This window comes from Varroa destructor, unplaced genomic scaffold (assembly GCF_002443255.2).
Source record: "Varroa destructor unplaced genomic scaffold, Vdes_3.0 BEIS01000001.1, whole genome shotgun sequence".
Classification (NCBI taxonomy): domain Eukaryota; kingdom Metazoa; phylum Arthropoda; class Arachnida; order Mesostigmata; family Varroidae; genus Varroa; species Varroa destructor.
In genome coordinates this window covers 42,402,958-42,421,759 of record NW_019211454.1, presented here as the reverse complement: position 1 = coordinate 42,421,759, position 18,802 = coordinate 42,402,958, and the positions used below count along the sequence as shown (strand labels likewise).

Genomic DNA, 18,802 nt, shown 5'->3' with positions numbered 1-18,802 from the left:
ACCAACATATCCAACCCAATTAGGGATGTGAGGCCTGTTCTTACTTGAATTTAGTTGTCACTCATCAGCTTTCTTACCTTCCTATGAAACTTGCCTCAAGAGAATTTTGTACTATTAAATGCGCTCTATATAATATCAATCTCACTTCACGTATCGGTCGGAACTAGTCGCATCTATCTCAATAAGCTCTTACTCAGCCACTTAAAGTAATCCCATTGTAGTTCATCGCAGCTGAAACATAATTGATGGTTTTGTCTCATGTTCATTTAAGTTGAAAATTACATAGATCCAATACGACATTTTCTTGACAGCTCCTGCGGCACGTCTTTTTAATCATTGGTGTCGCAAGATGTACTGGATTACCCGTTTCGTGCGCTCGGTGTTGAAAATGCCTACCTTAACAGGTCAAAGAAGAGCCATTGCGTTTTGTGCGCTGTTTCGTTTTGCGTCAAGGCAGTGTGCTCTTTTCAACAACTCGAGATCGCCCAGTCGTGCGTGACATTCGAGTGCCGTAAGACTAGATGTCGACCGGCATAAGTAGCAATAACAGCAATGGTGAAGAGAACAGTAGGACGAGCGCGGTGTACGTATCTGACGTCTTGCTTTTTCGTGCTGCTCTCTTATACGATAGTACGGCTGCCCAATACGTGACTTTCGTAGCATCGGTCTTTTCGAAACGGTGCTATTCCATACACACTATAAACGATCGTGCTACAAGCGCCGGAAACAGTGATGCCGGCAATGCCGTGCGGTACCAAAAGGAGCTGCTCCATTGAATAGCGCTCACGTGACCCGATCGTCGCACGTGTCGTGCAGAAACGTCGTATAGGATTTCCTGCCGAGTGTCGTTTTCCTTTATATTTTTGTTCGTGATTTCTTCTGTGTTTGCTTTCTTGGTCGTTCGTAGTCGTGCTTGCGTTACTATAGGTGACGACTGACATTTTCGAATAAAAATCGAGGAAGTTTCGCGCGGCTTACCGGATATGCATGCCTTTTAGAGTCGCCTTTCGAGGAGTGATTACCATTACATGATCGGGTGGCATAGTAGAAGAGGTATGAGCTCATTTTTGTAAATGATTCCTGACAGTTATTACTGAGGGGATCACCATAATATTTTGAACAGCAGAATTGTTTCTTCTTATATAGACGTGTTGTTGTATGCAGCATCGGATGCATTGCATGATAACTTTTCAAGCTACCTGTTACATGTTATTTTACTAAAATTAAACAAAATAATAAATATATTTCGATGTTAATAATATAATGGGATATAAGTATAAATGCAGCCTACAGGCGCTGACTTGTTTGTTTTTGCCGTCCGTTATTCCCATTTAACAATCTGGAGTGTGTATTAAACTGCAAGATTCGCCTAAGCTGTGCCAATCACAGGTTTCAATAGGCATATTAAAGAAGGTCCATACAATTGTAGAAAGCGGCTTTTTCAGTCGTGTTGGCAATCTAAGCACATAAACACGTACCATTATTACCACTGAGAAAACAAGCAAAACTCTACGTAAAGCTGTTCACTGGCCAACGGGTTATCGTTAACACACCATCGTAGCAGCTACGCCTAGTAACTAGAGGAGGCTTTTTTTGAGGCTCTGAAATATAGTGCTGACTACCGTTCAGAGTTGTTATCTTTGGTTGTAACAATATGGACTCTATGCGATGATATTGCCAGCGACGCACGAAGTGGAACAAATTACTTTTTCTCCTACAGACATTATATTTATTTAAAATGAATTTTCCCCGAACACACATGGCTCCCTCATAGCGCTATTATTATTATTATTGCTTATCTCGTTTTGCATCTAACCGATTTCCTATGCAACGTAACGCTTGGCGGAAGGCTATGGCAAATAATAAAACATGGAGTAGCATTTGAAGACATGCGAAGGAGCATGCGAAGTGCTCGATTGATTCCATGACTCAAATTTCTACCCTCTGCATAACCATCTCTCTTATGCGTAATTAGATTGCCATTCTCACTTGAACGAACGAGGGCTTCGTAGGGACTGATCAGCGACCTTGCAGCACCTAAAAAACGTTCGGGTACTTGGATTTGTCTAAATCTTACATTTATTACGCTTAGCGGCTTTTAAGCGTCCGAGGCATTCATTTCCCATCACGCTTTTGCAGATGATCTCGCGTCAAGACCATAAGTCTCAATTCGAAAGCATCGCAAACTTTCTTTTTTTTTCGGATCCTTCAGAACCCTACATCTGCATCTGCACGCTTGCGGCACTTGGACTAAGCTCATTTTCGAAGCTCTACCTCAACGTAACATTTATCCCATCTAAGGCTGCTTTATTTACGCTTCTAGAGCCGTTCGTAAATCTTTTTTCTAGAATGAAGCGAGGTCGGATTTCGCCCTCCTTCAGTGTCCCCCACCTTAGGAAGACGCACACGCTATCAGAAATGCCACCTCGACAAGATTACATAGCCACTTACGGCATACGTAGAGTGTTTCTAGCTACTTTTAATGTTTCGGCCTTTGTGTCGTAGATCAAAGGGTGCTTCCGTTGCAAACCTAAATCCTATGAGTGGGCTTAGCATGAGCAGCTCATATATGCGATGTGTTTTGAAACCATGGAAGTAAGTGGATAAAATATATGCACTTATGTAGGAACCCTCTTCCTTAAAAAATGATTATATAAATTTTGCGGTTAATCTTCGAATTTCTACTCTTAATACATTGAGCCACAAGGTATTATCACGGGGGTCGCCTAACAAGCCGTCAACCGTATAATTAAGTCCATTTCAGCAAAAATCACGAATTCATCTGGGGTTTACACTGTGGAGTGTCGGCCCTGATCTGAAATGTTATACATTATGCTTGTTTTTATTGACTATTGGCTATGGAGCCCGTCGGCTTGATCAAAGTTAGCTTAGTTTTCTTCGATAGATTTATGAAACGGCGTGGGAACAAGACGTCATAATAAGCGTTTACCAACGCCATAATTTAAACCGTCGATGGCCGCGTGTCATTATGACAACGCGTTCGCTCAGACCACACCATCTCACAAGTGGCATATGTATTCTATGCTAAGGCTAGTTAGACTCGTCGTATAAAGCGGTTATAAAGCATAGAGGGTTGATCATGGCATAATGCTGTATCCGATAGGTGGTTGTAGAAGAAGCGTATGAATGAGAGCTGCGGTAGCGTGACGGCTAGATGGCAACGCTTTACGCCGAGAGACGCAAGTGAACAAAATGTTTTTGTCTGACGATAATGCGTTTTTGGGTTGTTATTCTATCTAGCTGGATGATTTTTGATAAACCTCTTATGTTCAACCTTTGATATTCAAAAGTTTGGGTAACGATGGTCGATTTTACCTTAAAGTATCCAGGTCGTCGCCTGTTTCTGTTATAGATTGAACCATTCAATATAGGTAAACAGCTTAGGATTGCGTTATATTGTCACATCGGAAAGTCGTCGTTGATATTTGGCACCCCATCCATACACACTACTATGTAAATATCTTCTCTGACTGCTACACGTTTAGCAGTAGAAAGTGCTAATTGACCTTGTCACTGGTTTACATTATGAGTGGGCCATGTACCACAGATTAATCAATTCTTGGGTGGTGCATATTCCCTAAAAATTATCATTCAGAATATTTTTAAGCGAAACCTTAAATCAATAGTAACCCATATAGTATAGTACTATTCCGCTTATTTCATGTAATACAATAGTTTATTATATTTGTAAGGATCTTTTTTAAGCTATGAGGGTGACAATTTAAAAGAGAAAAAAAAGTCAATCAGCAAAGATTTCTCATGAAAATCTTGAGTAGTAAAACTAGTGGTTTCACTTATAGTATGCATATTGGTTATTCTATTGTCTCTGTTATCTCGTGTTCCTAGTAATACGAGCATTTTAAGCGCGCAACACTATCTACTTATGTGCGACCGCACAATTATATCTAAATAACCATCCCAATTGGCGGAACTTTCAAAAATTGGCGCCAGACATTTCGGCTACCTTATGGTTTACATGTCTACGTGTAAAGGGGAACGTCTGCTACTGCAGGAACTTTCGGCGTGCAAATAATTTTCCCAAATATAAGATCGAAAAATATTAAAACAATGTTTATTCACTTTATCCGTACGGAGCATATGGTCTCGTTAGTGGCGATAGCCTGCAGGCGAAATGGCCGTACTTAGTAAAACTACGACTGTCACTAACCGTCGGTAGTTCTGTTTTGCCTCTCAGGCTTGAACTTTCGAGACGGACGATGTGTGGCGAGGTGAAGTGTACCAGTAGGGTACAAGGAGTGCCCCAAGCCCCTGGAGACATCAGCTGTGGCTTCGGCCTTTAGACGAAGAAAGTTTCGTGGTCTGTCACACGACCGAAGCCCTGGGGCAGGACTCACTATGGGATCACCGCGTGAATACGACCATTGACGCGGCACTTTGCAACTAGCCGTAACGAACCGCTGAACTTGACGCGGGGCGCCAAAGCTGGCTCTTGAATAGAAAAACAACGAACAGGTAGAGAGAACTCTTCGAAGCTTAACGTAGAAGTATGTAAGACACGAATAATAACATATGACAAAAGCGATCTACCCGTGTCGAGCGTATGATGATAGTATTGCATTAAGAAGCAGAATGTAAGTTTTTTGTTGTTGGTTTGCTTTATAATAAAATATATTTCGCTTTTATAGCTAGCGTTAAACTTTAGTTGTATATTGAGGAAATTGTTCTGAAAGAAAAATATATATCTAACATAGTAAGCGACAAAACTTTTTGTGTCCTATTCTTAATTAAATGAATTAGAATTTAACAAATAAGATTTTAATACATTTGGTCACAATACGTTTTAGCAGTTCGTGGTAATTGGAAAGCAAACTAAGAACTAGATTTCTTTCACTTGATTACTGCACTACTTAGGATTAAAGTTCAAAGGAAACTTAATTGAATTATCCTTTAACAAAATGTTTCTATAGTAAGAAAAATTACACTTCAGCGTAGATTCAACATATCAAAGAACACGTTCTATATATGCGGGAGGGATAACGCCAACTCCTCTTCGACCCAGTTTGTTGAGCTGTCAGTACAGAGTTCTTTGTAATTGTCGTATCTATCACGGCGAGCGTTTAACACTGAGTTATTTTTTCAGTAAAACTAAACCCAGCTAATCGCTATTTCTATTTTTCGCTGCGAAGCTGTAGAATCGTTAAATAAGCCTCGATCTATCTTGCTGACCTTTCGATTTCATCTAGCACCACGAAAGCATTTGATAAAAATAGGTGTACGAATAGAGTTTGAAATGATTTACGCTTCTTTCACCTGTGCTGACGCTATTTGTTAGCTCAAAGTTCTTCAACGTAATCAGGCTGCTTGGCCAAGCGTTCATTATGTTTGCTTGTAAAAGAAGTGAAATGGGGCCGTCCTGCCCTCCCCCCCCCGCCCCGAACGTATTCACATTACCTAATGAATTGGCGTAAGGAAACTACTTTAATGGTTTCAACACCCCAATTTGGCAAGGTAGCAGACGTCGCTTGAGCTTCTTCGAAGAACCGAACGTCGGACATGTTGGTGGATGGTCTCAGACGTCGTGTCATGCAGCTGATCGGATGAACAGGGAAACGACGTTTTCGGTGTTCTCTTGCCGGAGGAAGGCAACCTTGCGTGTATACAACTCACGAATTCACACGTTATTATATGTTAATGCGAAATGAGCATGATAAAAGAGAATGTATTACAAAAATAATTAAATAATAAATAGAAAGCACACTGTATGTTTATGTAATGTAGATGATATAACATACATTATGGAACGACCGGCAACAAACATTTTTCAGTGCTATCGATATTCTAACAGAGTTTGTAGGTCGCTTCGTAAAATCTAGCTTAATTTTTTATTTAAACATGGATTAATAATGTCATTTGGTTTGACTGCATCGGGCCCAAGCTTCTAAGATAATTAGAGGAAAACTACATGGCGGCCTATTCTGATTATCGATCAATCTGGAGGAATATGGATCTAATGCGATAGCCACTTCGTTACTTTATATAACACGTTGCAAGATGCAGTCGTACTAATTTATAAGAACTTCAAGCCTTCCTTTCATCTCAAAGTACACATCAAGATTTGTCCCTAGAAACGTACACAACAGTTTCTTTCTTAAATTTTTTGTCGCAGTCTGCTTGGCATATTGAAACTGAGAATAATTTATTTTTAATAACATTTGTATCTCGCTGCGCTATATGATTATTAAAGTCAAATATAAGACTCATCGATAACAGTCTTTCGTTGAAATCAGCAGTTAATTCTATTTGATCTCCGACTTCACGAAGTAGATTGTGCTAATATTAGCAACAGTTGTGGTAAACAAGAAAAACATCACAACTGCTGGGTTTAGGGCAGTAGCGGAGGCAAAAGTAAGGTAAGAGCTTAGTGAATAATCGTGTAAACCATTTCAAATGCGGTGTGTCCTCTATATCTCTGTGCCTGGTAGATATTGGCGGAACTTTAAAATTACACGCGAGAAAGTCGTTGGTGGAACTGAGAGCTGAAAGCCATCAGTTGGATCTCTGTTGAGTTGAACGTCTCGTAGCCGACCCCCTGGGACTACATCCCCAGAGGGCTACATCCCAGACTTGTGTCAACATAGGATTTCATCAATGTGGGGGCTTGCTAAACTTCCGGATCCTAATAGGCTTCACAGGGACAACGGGAACCAATAGACGGCTCTCGCGTATAATGAACCTACCCGGATGTTCGCTAGCAGTCCCTTGAGCTCACCGTCTATCAGCAGCTGTTGTCGGTGTTATCGTCATCACCGTGGCTACCTATTGTAAATAGAACAGAACGGATCCTGGGGGAACACTGAGACAGTAAAAGCTGGTATATATTGACGCATTGACAATCCACATTAGTTGAACACAACACCATCTTCTAACATAGCAGATAAGATCCTACACAAACAGTAGAGCCAGCTAGGCACCAGGCGCCGAAATCGAGTTAGAAGGGTCAATGCAAGTATATATATATATATATATACACACTCAGACGCTAACGCGGCTTTATGTGTGACCACGGTGGTGAACGTTGCTTCTGATTTATTTGTTGCTCAAATTGTACGTTCTAATTATTATAACTGAATTCGAGTGCATTAAAAAAGTATCGAGTATGGTAGATGTTTTGACAATTATTTAATGACATGTTTATATATATATATATATATATATATATATATATATATATATTGCACAGATACGCGGCGCAAGAATTAATAAGATTATAATTTTTAATAATAAATATATAAGGGGCTGCTTCAGGTCAAATAAATCACAGTTAGCTAGTAGCTTTATTCGCACTACTTTGTTGAAGTACAGCGGATCGAATTCCGGATGAGCCAGATAGATGATAATGTTCAGCGATTACGAACAAGGTTAGAGCGTCGACCGGCTCGTGGAAAGCGCAGGCGGCGGGGACGCATTGGAGCCAGGTTCCACGATTGAAGTTTTCGTCACTCGCCTGTTCGCGGATATCATCAAAAGCAGCTCCACCGCCAATACCCACATCGGACCTGCCGCAATTGGATTACATAATGCTTACCAAATTAGCTTCACAGCTGGAATTTATTGACTATGTTTAGGAGTGGCCTCTCCATCAGCTTCTGAAAGCAGCCTCTCGATTGCTATCAGAGTCGATAAGGTTTTTTGCAACAAAATTTGGAGCGGCCAAAGGGCAGACGGCGTTCAAAGCGGCCTCAGTAGCGTAGGTTCGGTTAAAGACAAAACTGTCCCCCGAAATTCTCAGAAAAGGTGGCTCCCGGTTCCTCTAAACGCGATGCCGCCGGAAGACGCTCCTTATACCTTCAGCTTCAACATAGTGCTTCCTAATGGGCCGATTGGCTACCAACGCCTTTGAGGCTTTCTTAAAGGACCTTAAATATACTATCTCTCCAAAACTGCGCCGGTAAATTTTTGAAAGTCTGCACAATTATCTATCGAGTACCGGAGCTCAGAAACATCGCGCCAAAGCAGATTCAAATCCATGGGGAGTAGTAAGCGCGAAATACGCCCAGAAACCGGCCGCAGGTGCTTCAACTGCAGAGGCATCTCCAGCTGATGTCCGAAGCTTCGCTTCCGACAAATCGTAATTCGTAAATGGGACCGCCGATGGCCCAGGGATGCTCGAAATAATTATCTGGGGAGAAGTATCCGTAACACTCGACCCTGGGGCAACCGTAATCCCAGTGCCTTTAAGGATCGTATACAAGCTACGTTTGCAGGACATCGCAGGGCCTTCGGAGCCCATATACCCCTACAATGCCCAGCGTCTTCACTGATTGTTTTGGGGGTAGGCTAATGCCGTGGTGAATGGCGGTCAAAGAAGTCGTTCTTCACCGTCGGCAATTTGGCGATACTAGGCAAGCCGTGCTTAATAGAAAGGTTTCAGTTTGTAAAAAAAGAACAATTGCCCGTGTTATAGTTACTGCGGACCAGTCCTTGGGGTATACGTTATACATAGGAACGGCAATGTGCGTAGATGCGTCTAAACACACTATCCTAGTGCTATAATGCAGCTGGGCGGGGTATTTAGCTGTTTCCCAGGGGATTCATATGCATCCCCATTTACTGTGCTGTTCGCTCATCAAGTTCAGAGATCGGACAGGTTTGAATGAATATCGCGAGCCAGAAGAAATTCGTGGAGCTCGAACCAAAAAACGGATCTCCTCCTATTGCCTCAGTGACAAAAGTGGTCTCAGGTTAGGCGCGAGCCTGCCACCAAAACAATGCAATCGCCCTATAAAACTTCTCATAGGCCAAAATGGCCATCTTTTTAGGCAGCCGGACGGACTCATTCATGCTATTATTATTCAGAACGATTCCGATTGTTTTCCGATTCATTTCCAATGGACTTCCAGACGCGGCGAGTTGCACCTGTGGAGAGATAGATTATAGAGGATGAGCTTCAAACCATGCTGCGCAATGGTGATATCAAGCCTCTATCCCGCTTGTAATCTTTTCCGATAGTTTTGGTAAGGGTACGTTTCTTTGTCGACTACCGCACGTCGAACTTTTCCATGACGTGAGGCGCCCACCGCACAAACGACGCTATCGATGCCCTTACTGACGCTCTCTACTTTAGCATCCTAGACCTGATCAGCAGGTATCAACAGAATAACATCCATATATATATATATATATATATATATATACATATACAACAGAATAACAACAATCGCAGACAGGATTCTGCCGGGGCCTTTACTAAATCCTGCTCAATCTCGCCAACGCATCCACGACGTTCCAGATCTAATTGATAAAATCTTTAGCCCTCGTTTACCGCAAGTGAAGATATGCATTTTTGCAGCCCAGAAAGTAGTATACCTAAACTGCGAGACTATGGCCGCTAGAATATTCGCAGGTCTAGAGATGGTTTGTATAATGAAAGCCATGTTTACCCCCACGTCGTCTAGAAAGTTAAAGAACTTCTTGATATTAGCCTTCAATGACCAGCGCTTTACCCAGAACTCGATGCAAATCGCAAGCAAGGTGCTGTACGCCATGGTCAATTCGATAAAGGGCTGTTTCGCTTTGAAAGCCGACCAGGACTGGATCTATTGTCTACCGCAACATTAGATTACGGAGAAGCCCCTCTTATGCCGCTTTCTGCAGTGTTTAAAAGCGAGGTTAGAGACTGATGCCAGTAAGACCGGGCTTGAGGCAGCTTTGGCCCAGGAAGAATGAGGCGCAAGCGGGCCGTTGCCTAGATTAGCTGTCGTTTAATTGACGCTGAGGTTACAGATTGCATCCCTTCGAGACCGTGTGCTTGGCGGTAGTACGAGCCGTTAAGAAACTCCGACCGTTTTTGTATGGGCGACACTTCAAAAATATTACTGACAGTATTACCTTTAAGTACGCGAAGGGGAAGATAAACGTTTACCCAGTTAACACGTTAGGCTCCGACCTTAGAGAAATATGACTTTAGAACCCACAAGAAGGGTTACATTAACATTAAAGTGCAAGCGCTTTGTCGCGCCTTTCCCTATTACTGGTACAGAGCGGCGCCTTCGAGCTGAAAGGCATAAAAGTGGGTCCTCGTCTGTGAAATGCAAAATTAGAAGGAGAGTCTTGCTTTCAGAAGAATGGCGAGGCATGTCGGCATCTGGAATACGTCGCGTTTTAAATAACATTTGTTTACAACGCAAATCCGGGAGGCGCTAGCGCCCCGCGGGGTTTACCAGCAGCGTAACCGAAATCCAGAGCGTGCGATGCGCTCTACTCGGTGCCTGCACCAGAACACTTTTTAAAGAGGTCGTGGTGGACTCCATGGGTTCTGTTCAAGATCTCAGGCAGTAAGTCTTGATGTTAGTCAATTACCGTACCCGTTTTGTCCAGCTTGTATTAGCGCAAGGGGTGACGTAGCGTTCGAGCGCTGTAAGTTGTGTAGTGCCCTTTGAAGGGCTTCGGTGCTGTTTTGACAAATATGTATGATTCGAATGATCACGTAAAGCTGACGTCCCTTGTGATGAAAAACCACAGCTTACGCCAGAGGCTATTTATTCTCTGGAGCAATGTTTTCGCTCGACACGGACGCAAGTGAGAATTGGGAGAATGCCATTCAAGTTGCTACTTAGCTCTTGGGCCATAGTGCCTGAAAACTCCTTGGTTACGGGAATGCCGGTGGGTGGGATGCTGCGGAACTGTGTCGAACGCGAACAGAGTACTTTGGAGTGAGCAGCGACACATAAAAAGACGATTCGGACGAAAAAAGCCTTCCACGCGGAGGTTTGAAGGTGGCACAACGGTTCTGATAAAAGTCGAACGGACGAGGCCGAGATTTTTTAAGAAATTGCAACAGCGTTATGAGGATACGTCACCAGGATAGCGGTCTGGAGACACACTCAGACCTGCTAATTTAATTCACTAAATCTAATTAGCTTAATAATAATTTTGTTTCTATCTACGACTTTTCGAAGCACGTTTATGTTAGGATATATTTGCTAATCAGTTACCCTTTTTAGGTTATTGAAAGCTTCCTAATCACAAAAACTCAGATCGGGAGAATAAGCGCACTTTAGATGTTCTTTTGCTCAGTTCAAAAAGTAATTAAGAGATGCTGATTGGTGTTGCTATTTAGTAATTACACACGATTGGCGTTGTTGTTAACTAACCAGGTTACGAAGCTTCTCAAGAGGATCAAGATAGCGGACTGCATTTATTGTTCGGTTTTCGGCAAGACTTTCGTAGTAGCAGATGCCTCCGATATCCATTACAAGAACCATCATCGTCCAAACCTACTGTCTGTTGTCACCGAATTTTCCAGGACGAGGCCATTCCTTCACCTGGTACTTCTCTGGATCATTGTAAAGGTTGAACCACGCTTCGTCCACGGCGACCGTATGCTTTAGAAAAGATTTTGTCTAAAAAAATTTTACAAATTGTACGCCGAATGCATTACACGTATTTCCAACAACTTCTGGAGTCAAAACACAAAAGGTCATTTTTCGCTTTTTCTGCATTTTCAGTACTCGGATTGAAATTCTGTGACGCATTATATGTGCGAATGTCAGTCTTGACCAACTAATTCTTAGACTTTAAGCTCTGCTTTTGTAGAAAATCTTTTCGATTACGGCAATGCGTTCTTATTTTGCGAGTCCAGACACCCGACCAGTCCCTTGCTGGTTTTCAACCTTGAAACGCTTACACTATTTACGTACTGTGTTCTCCCTTAAAGGCTCGTTGTCCACTATCTTCACCAATTACCGATAAATTTCCGCAACGCTATGTCAAAGGTTTTACCTTGTCTATCCGGTTTTCGCTGACAAGTTTCTAGATGATCGGAGTATCAGCTAACTTTTGTTTGGCAGCGGCGTATAGTCTAAAAGCCATTCAGTCTTAGAGTTCGTAATGTACCAGCCTAATGTATAGCGGCAATAAAAAGTCGAGTTTGGATAATCGTATTTAGAAATTAGAAAACAGAAAGTTTCACTTGTTCTACCCTTATGTAGAGGTGCATATCAAGGTGACGTCTTTTTTTTTAGCGACAGATTAGCAAAACGGACTTTGGATCGCTAGGTATTACGATACCATAACCACGCCTTACGTGTGGTTCTCGAAATATTACATAATCAATATTTTATTATTCTGGCGCCTTTTGACGCCGTAAGTGTCCTTTGTGATGAATCTAGACAGCCCAAAAGCTTTCTTTTTTTTTTCTTACTAGGCTTTACGGAGGACTTTTGGCCACATGCTATATGTATTCTATACTCAATGAAACCTACATCCAACCAATCCTACATATAATTTAAACTACTCACAATGCCAAAAAGCTACTTATTTGAAAAAGAGCTAAAAAATCTTAGAACATTTGTATTAATGACATGCTTACCATAAGTTTCTCTACGCAATATGCTCAATGCAAGGTTGTTTTTTCTTTCTTTTCTTCTAAAGTTCATTAACTTCAAAATGGTCCTACAACTAATTATTATTTAAGTTTGATTTTGAACATAATTAATCAGGCGCTTTTCTGAAATGCAATTGCACAGAATTAACATGTTTTGACGCTTCTGGCTAAGAACGGACCCTTCAGCATAACACGCTGACGTTTACAGTATCGCAGCTGCAATAGGCAGACAATTTTAATTTTCACAATTGCTGACATATTAAAATACGGCAGTGTACACGGTATGAAATAAGTCACTGCAAATCAGAGGCAGAGGCAATTTGCGGTGTCTCAAGTAGAAAAAACGGCTTGAGCGGTTTTGGTGTCATTAGTGCAAGTCATGCCCTGCGAGTCGTTGCTTTCACGCGCTGGCCCTTTGACCCTCGTGACTATAACCATGGTATTACTAAACGTTCCTCAGTTAAACCGCTCGGAGTTCTTTGTCGGTGTGGCGACGTTTGCAAATGGGAAAAGACTCGATAATCTGTTCTAGTCGGACGCTTCTATTCCCCGCAGCAAACCCTCATGAATAATTCATATATCACACATGGGCCCGTTCAGTGAGTTCAACTCTTTCCCACACCGTGCATGCGCTTCTAAAAATCTCGATCCTCTGCAGTGTCCATCATATTCTTTAGCCAGTGGGAAACTAATGAGCAGCGGTCAGGCCAAAAAATCCACCCTCATATATGCGAGCGGTAAAAATTTGCGTGGGGCTTTTCCTAACAACGTTTAACAGGCACATAGGGCTGCTAGATGTTTGACGCTACTGTAGCAAATATGAATAGTTTGTATGTAGCGTCTGTGTGCCTCTACTTTCTATGTTGCATATAATGCAACAAGCAGTAACCACTGGTGACGATTCGATCGACGGGTAACAAAGAAGCAGCTTTTTCTGCTCCAGCAAAAAGTTGTCTTAAAAATTATATATTAGTTCATTTTAAAAAATTAAGTTTATTTTCAAAACTCGTTCACTATGCATCTAGTACGAAAAACGTTTACTCTACATCGTTAGCGATATCTCTAATTTTCTATATTGGAAACTGAGAGAGTCGAACAGACCAAAAATAATCTATTTCGCAATACAAATACGCGTACAGACGTATCCAATGCATACGGGAACAAGCTTTCCTATTATTTGCCTGTTGTCGGAAGTGATTATTACCGGTAACAGTTATGTTTGAGTACGCAGTTTCGCAAACCTGGTCCAATTCGCGCATGAAAACCTCCCAAGCTATTTTTTGTTGCCGTATCTTTTGTTTAGCATAGGTTAAATTATCGATAGAGACACGAAGCGAAAAGAAAAAAAAAAATGATGTGATGATGAACAAAACGTTTTCTCTCAAATTTAGCACTTTGTTCCCTAAAAAAATTGGTTTTTGAACTATCGGACATGTCGGAGACGGCATGATCACAGCTGATCGAAAGATATCCAAATATTTACAGAAGCGTTAATGACAAACAGACAGCTTACAATTGCAAAGTGTTTCCGGGGACCATTGGAAATATCTAGCAGAAACTAAACGAGCTTAACGAAATGAAGACTGGTACGCAGATGCTTAACTGTTCATATGTAACGTTAAAATTTATGCTAAAAGCACTAAGCGTTTCGGATAGACTTGGGCAAGTAATCTATTTATGAGTCCCGAATGCTGTTTTCCACTATCATTTAAGGCCTTTCCTACAACCCTAACCAATATACTGATTCTCGGGTTGCTTTATCTATTTCTTGGAAACGCCTCGACGGAGCCTGTAACAGAAAATACCACCTGCTATATTCATTGATGAGCAATGAAAAGAACTCATAAACCTCAAACATTTTGCAGAAGCCTGATAATTTTCACAGCTATGAGTTACAAGTAAATCGCTGTATTTGTATGTGATTTTGCATTTTGACAGTTGGGAGATCAGGTCGTTAATTAACACGCATCCTTTATACAAAATTATCCCGTTTTGTAACGCCCGAGGGACACGAATCGAGATAAAAATTACACTCAGTTACTAACACGGTTGATATATTCGAAGATGCAAGCAACATGTAATGGCAGCAGAAAAAATTAGATTAATTATAGACTCTTTTGATTGCGCTATAGTTCAATGTATCCTATACCAGTTCGTTCTCCTTTGTGACAATTGGGGCAACAGCTAAAAGTTCCTGAAATCGGATCAAATACAGTTCAGTAGAATTTTTATCTTAAGTTCTCTTTGCTCAATATTTAACAGTAACAGGTAAGTACACTATTAGTTGGGAATGTCCTGATACCTACATATCGTATCATTACGTTAGCGTCAAGCGTGCATAGTGCGTAGAAAAAATTCAAGACGACTGCACGGCCGCGTCATGGCTTAGACGTTGACTAAACTCATTGACTTTCCATTGATGAAAGAATCAACTTTAAGCAAAATAGCTATTTCGCACACTATCGGCTACTTCAAATAAAAATTGGTCTGGGTCTCTTCTCAATAGCTAGTTGACAACGCACAAGAAGCGACTGCTCAACGTCTCGGTGACTAAGAGTAACGTTTTCTTTGAGCTCTTCGTGTCTAAGAAAAACATCCGGCGTAAATCAGTGGGCCTCAGGAAACGATGTCTATTCAGACCAAATCACCATTAAGCAAGTGGATATTTCACAGCTGGTGAGCAATCGCCAAGCCGGTGAAGTGACGCTTGTCTTTAGTGGGAGGCTGAAAGCCGACAAAATACTTCGGCGTATAGTTATACCGCATTACCACATACTTCTGCAGCTTTAGTCGAAGGTCGTCTCCTTTTTTTTTTTTTGAATTTGGACGCGGAAAAGCAACCTCTCAACACCTGTTCGCAAACGATCAAGTACAAAGGTTCCTACAAAGCGAAGTGAAGCTGATACCAATGCGACGTACGCACTGTAGATTCCGGACATCAATAGCCAGACTTTAATTGTGTGATAGTCTAATAGTTGCACAGCGTATGACTTGCAATGACGTTTTCTAGATTATTTATTTCTCCTTTTACTAAGTGCTCTTTTTTTGCTACGCTACATATAGCAAATCTCTAGCTACGACGAAGAGTTTCCAATTTTTGTAAATTCGGACGAAAAACAAAATGAAGGAAAGAGCCAGTGTTCTCTAGATCGTTTAGAACATCCGCTAAATAATAAGTTAAAGGTGAATAAGGAGCGAATGCAAAAACGTCGAAAAGTAGACAGACTCGCTAACAGACTTTGGGATATAGCAAAAAAAAACAAACTTTTGAAGGGGATGAACGAAGAAAAAGAAGCCAAATCCTCAAGAGATAACGACACAGCCCGTAACCCAACTGAACGCGGTATTGCAAAAAGTATCAGCGATTATATTAACAGAGTACAAAGCAGTCTCATAATTTGGCCAAATTAAGTAAGTAGCAATGCATCGAGAAAGTCGTTATTTTTTTTTGTAGGGTTTGCACTTTGTGTCGAAAACCAAAAGTTACAGAGAGTTGCATTCATGAATGAAGCAACCTTATTGTTTTTAAAGGTGCTACTTTGGAATTAGAAACATGCGTTCTCATGGGGTCAACACAATTATTTGTGTTCTATAAAAAAAAATGTGCGGATCTGTTTGATGGTAAATATATTTAAACCTGAACTATTCGGTGATTTGCAATAAAAAAGACCTAAATAGCATTGTTTAGATGGGCATGTTGGTCTTCGGAACGAGAACCTTCACAGTCACCGAACCTTAAACGCAAATGAGGCTTCCTGGTGCCTGTTGTTTTCCGCCGTTATTTTAAATTCGTCGAGATTAGTACGACATAGATAAAAGAGTACTACAAGAAAGTTTGTTTTTCGCCTAAGTTACAAATATCAGTGACGATCGGAGACTTCGGTTTATTCAGCTTCCGGCTGCCATTGCCTTCCTTGAAGCCTACAGCTGTACAATATTGCAATGAGCTCCTATTAAGAACGATGCTGTCCAAAGAAGTTTTGGGCTCTCACGGAACAAGTCTCGCACAAGTCTCACGGAAAAGTCACGTACGGCAATAGACAAAATCGGTGATCATAAACATCGGGCCTCTCTTAAACCTTTAGCCAAGCTATATGCATACGTACATTTAAATAGTACATACGCTGGGTGGCAAGCAGCTTGGACTATTTTCCTTGCTCAATCAAACACGCGCAAAAGCCGTATAACGCCACACCTTGTTGTTGGCTATAGCGTCAACCATCTAAGCCACCATCGATTAAGCTATTCCTTCGATGCGGCCAGCTAGCTCCGGCTAATATGACGATGAAAATATACGTTGTGGATTGCTTACTGATAAGATTGAATAGTTCGTTTACTAAGCAATTTACCGGGGATGTTGTCGTTGCAGCTGGCCTACAACTGCTACTGGAGCATGAAAGTACTAAAAGATGCCATATGCTAGCGTCGCGGAAGTACATCAAAAAAAGTGTGGACGTCACTGGCTTACACTTGCGTGACTTCGAACGTACGATGCTCTCCGCGTTTTGAGCACTCGATAGCCGCGATAAGGGTCGAAGCAATAGGAAGTAGGTTGTTCTAATGCTGTTGTGCAGCCGAAAAAAAAGTATAGTGCGTGGTCAGTTAGGTTCTATTTAGAATTTGAAAAACTAAAAAAAAAAAAAGTACAATAGACTAGGTGAGAAAAATGTACGCTTTATACCAAACGTGATCTATTTTTATAAGTTGGTACGTAAATATGATTTACCTGTTCGATAATTTAATCGATATCGTTTTGGTTTATAGAAGTTCTGTGTGATAAAAGAGAAAACTCAATATAACAGCGTATTCGCTCGCATACATCCAAGCTTGGAACTGTTGAGTGGACTTTTCTTTGTAATTAATAAACCCGACCTGGGCACTAACCATATTTCTCAGTCGTCTACATGCATTGGGTATCATTGACCATAAGTTATATTGCCTATATAGTTTGGCTGCTGAGTTAGCAGAAAGTCAGTCCTGTTTGGAATGGGGTTAATTAAACTTGTCTGGTATAGGCGATTCCTAGAGACCAGGGGCACGTAAACAGCAGCTTTATTCGGTGTGGAGGTGGTATAATAATATGTCAATCTTCATTTATATGCGCCAAGCTCAAGGATAATGTTTGATAGAAAACTAGGCATTGTTCGTCAGCTGTTCCTGCTTTAGTGCATCGACTGGAACTTAAAATATGCTCTTAATTTTATTTAGTTTAAGTACAGCCTCCATCACTTTTGGCGTAATGTTGATACGTTATCTGCTAAGAGAGAGTGTCATGAGAAGTTACCTGTACAAACGAACCGACCGAAGTCAGTATTTTATGATCATATTTTAGGCGTTCTACTTAACTTAGATTAATTAAAATAACGACTCGAAAGCAGATGAATTTCTGCATGGGTTGCTAGCGTCTGCTTTGAATTGTGTGCGGTCATAACCACGTTTGCTAGAGTCAACTTGTTTTATCGTTTATCAGATCGTTATGTTGTTTTGAAGGTTGGCCTTGAGAAGCTTTTCTAATTGCCATAGTGTCAAGGAAATTCTCCATTGACATATCCGTAATCCTGTCAGCGTACCTCAAATGTTTTTCTTAGCCTTTACTGAAGTACTAATATACTCTACAATGCGAAGCACTAATAGGAACCAAAATAACGTTTTCGTATCGGGATATCAATATATTTCCACAGGTCTTCGAAGTTAATTGTAACCTGAATTAGTGTCTATTCTATGGTACCGTCTCTGTCCAAATCGTCTTGACAACGTAACGCCCTGTTGTTGTATTTAGCGAGGAGCGCTCTAGCATCGCAATGATTTTAAACAAATAGAAATTTTTTTTAGCGGAAAAACGAAAGGAGACCCTATGTACGACTATAGAAATCTATGTCCGTCATTTGAGCATCAGTAATGGTGTAACGGATTGTGGATATTCTGGCAAAACCTATTCTGTTTCATCGTCATCGAACAACAAAATATCTTGAACCTATATTTTGGATTATTGTAATTAGTAGGACCTAACATTTCGGACCTTAGATTGTAACCCAATTTGAAAGCACATTGTTCCCTAAAAAATCATTATAGACTCACACTTATGGATAATTAATGGCAACTTATACTCTGAAAGAACACACGTACGTATTCAGAGCCACGGCGATGGCTGAGGCAGTGTTTAAGCCGGTACCATAAGCCAGCCTTGTTTAAGAGACTTTAGCCCATATTAAATAAGGCGCAATGTAGTCTTACAAACTAAATAAATGTAATATAAATGATAAACCTGTATGAAACCATCGTAAATATTATTTGTATGGTAAGCCTTTGAGCCAACTGAAGTCCTCTTCACCTTAGTTGGCACCGAAGAAACCGAATACTAGAGTTAGACTCGAAATAGCGAGCCGATGACAACATCAAACTGTCTCTTTCTCGGAAACTTGGCACGGATTTTTT

General features: G+C 41.1%; 1 protein-coding gene across 6 annotated transcripts in view; it reads left to right on the top strand.

The window, feature by feature from the left end:
- The first annotated feature begins 488 nt into the window (after positions 1-488).
- The window catches only part of LOC111252322 (vasoactive intestinal polypeptide receptor 2-like), a 105,056-nt gene continuing 86,742 nt past the window's right edge, over positions 489-18,802 (top strand). The window contains exons 1-2 of one of the 6 annotated variants that reach the window (XM_086977992.1): positions 489-1,053; positions 4,217-4,494. Coding sequence is in view for 1 of the 6 variants with exons in the window: in XM_086977994.1 (XP_086834120.1) it covers positions 1,029-1,053 (25 nt within the window). In the remaining 5 variants the exon portion in view is untranslated. The remainder of the gene's footprint in view (positions 1,054-4,216; positions 4,495-18,802) is intronic. The other 5 variants (XM_086977995.1, XM_086977993.1, XM_086977994.1 and 2 more) reach the window with 5 other exon arrangements.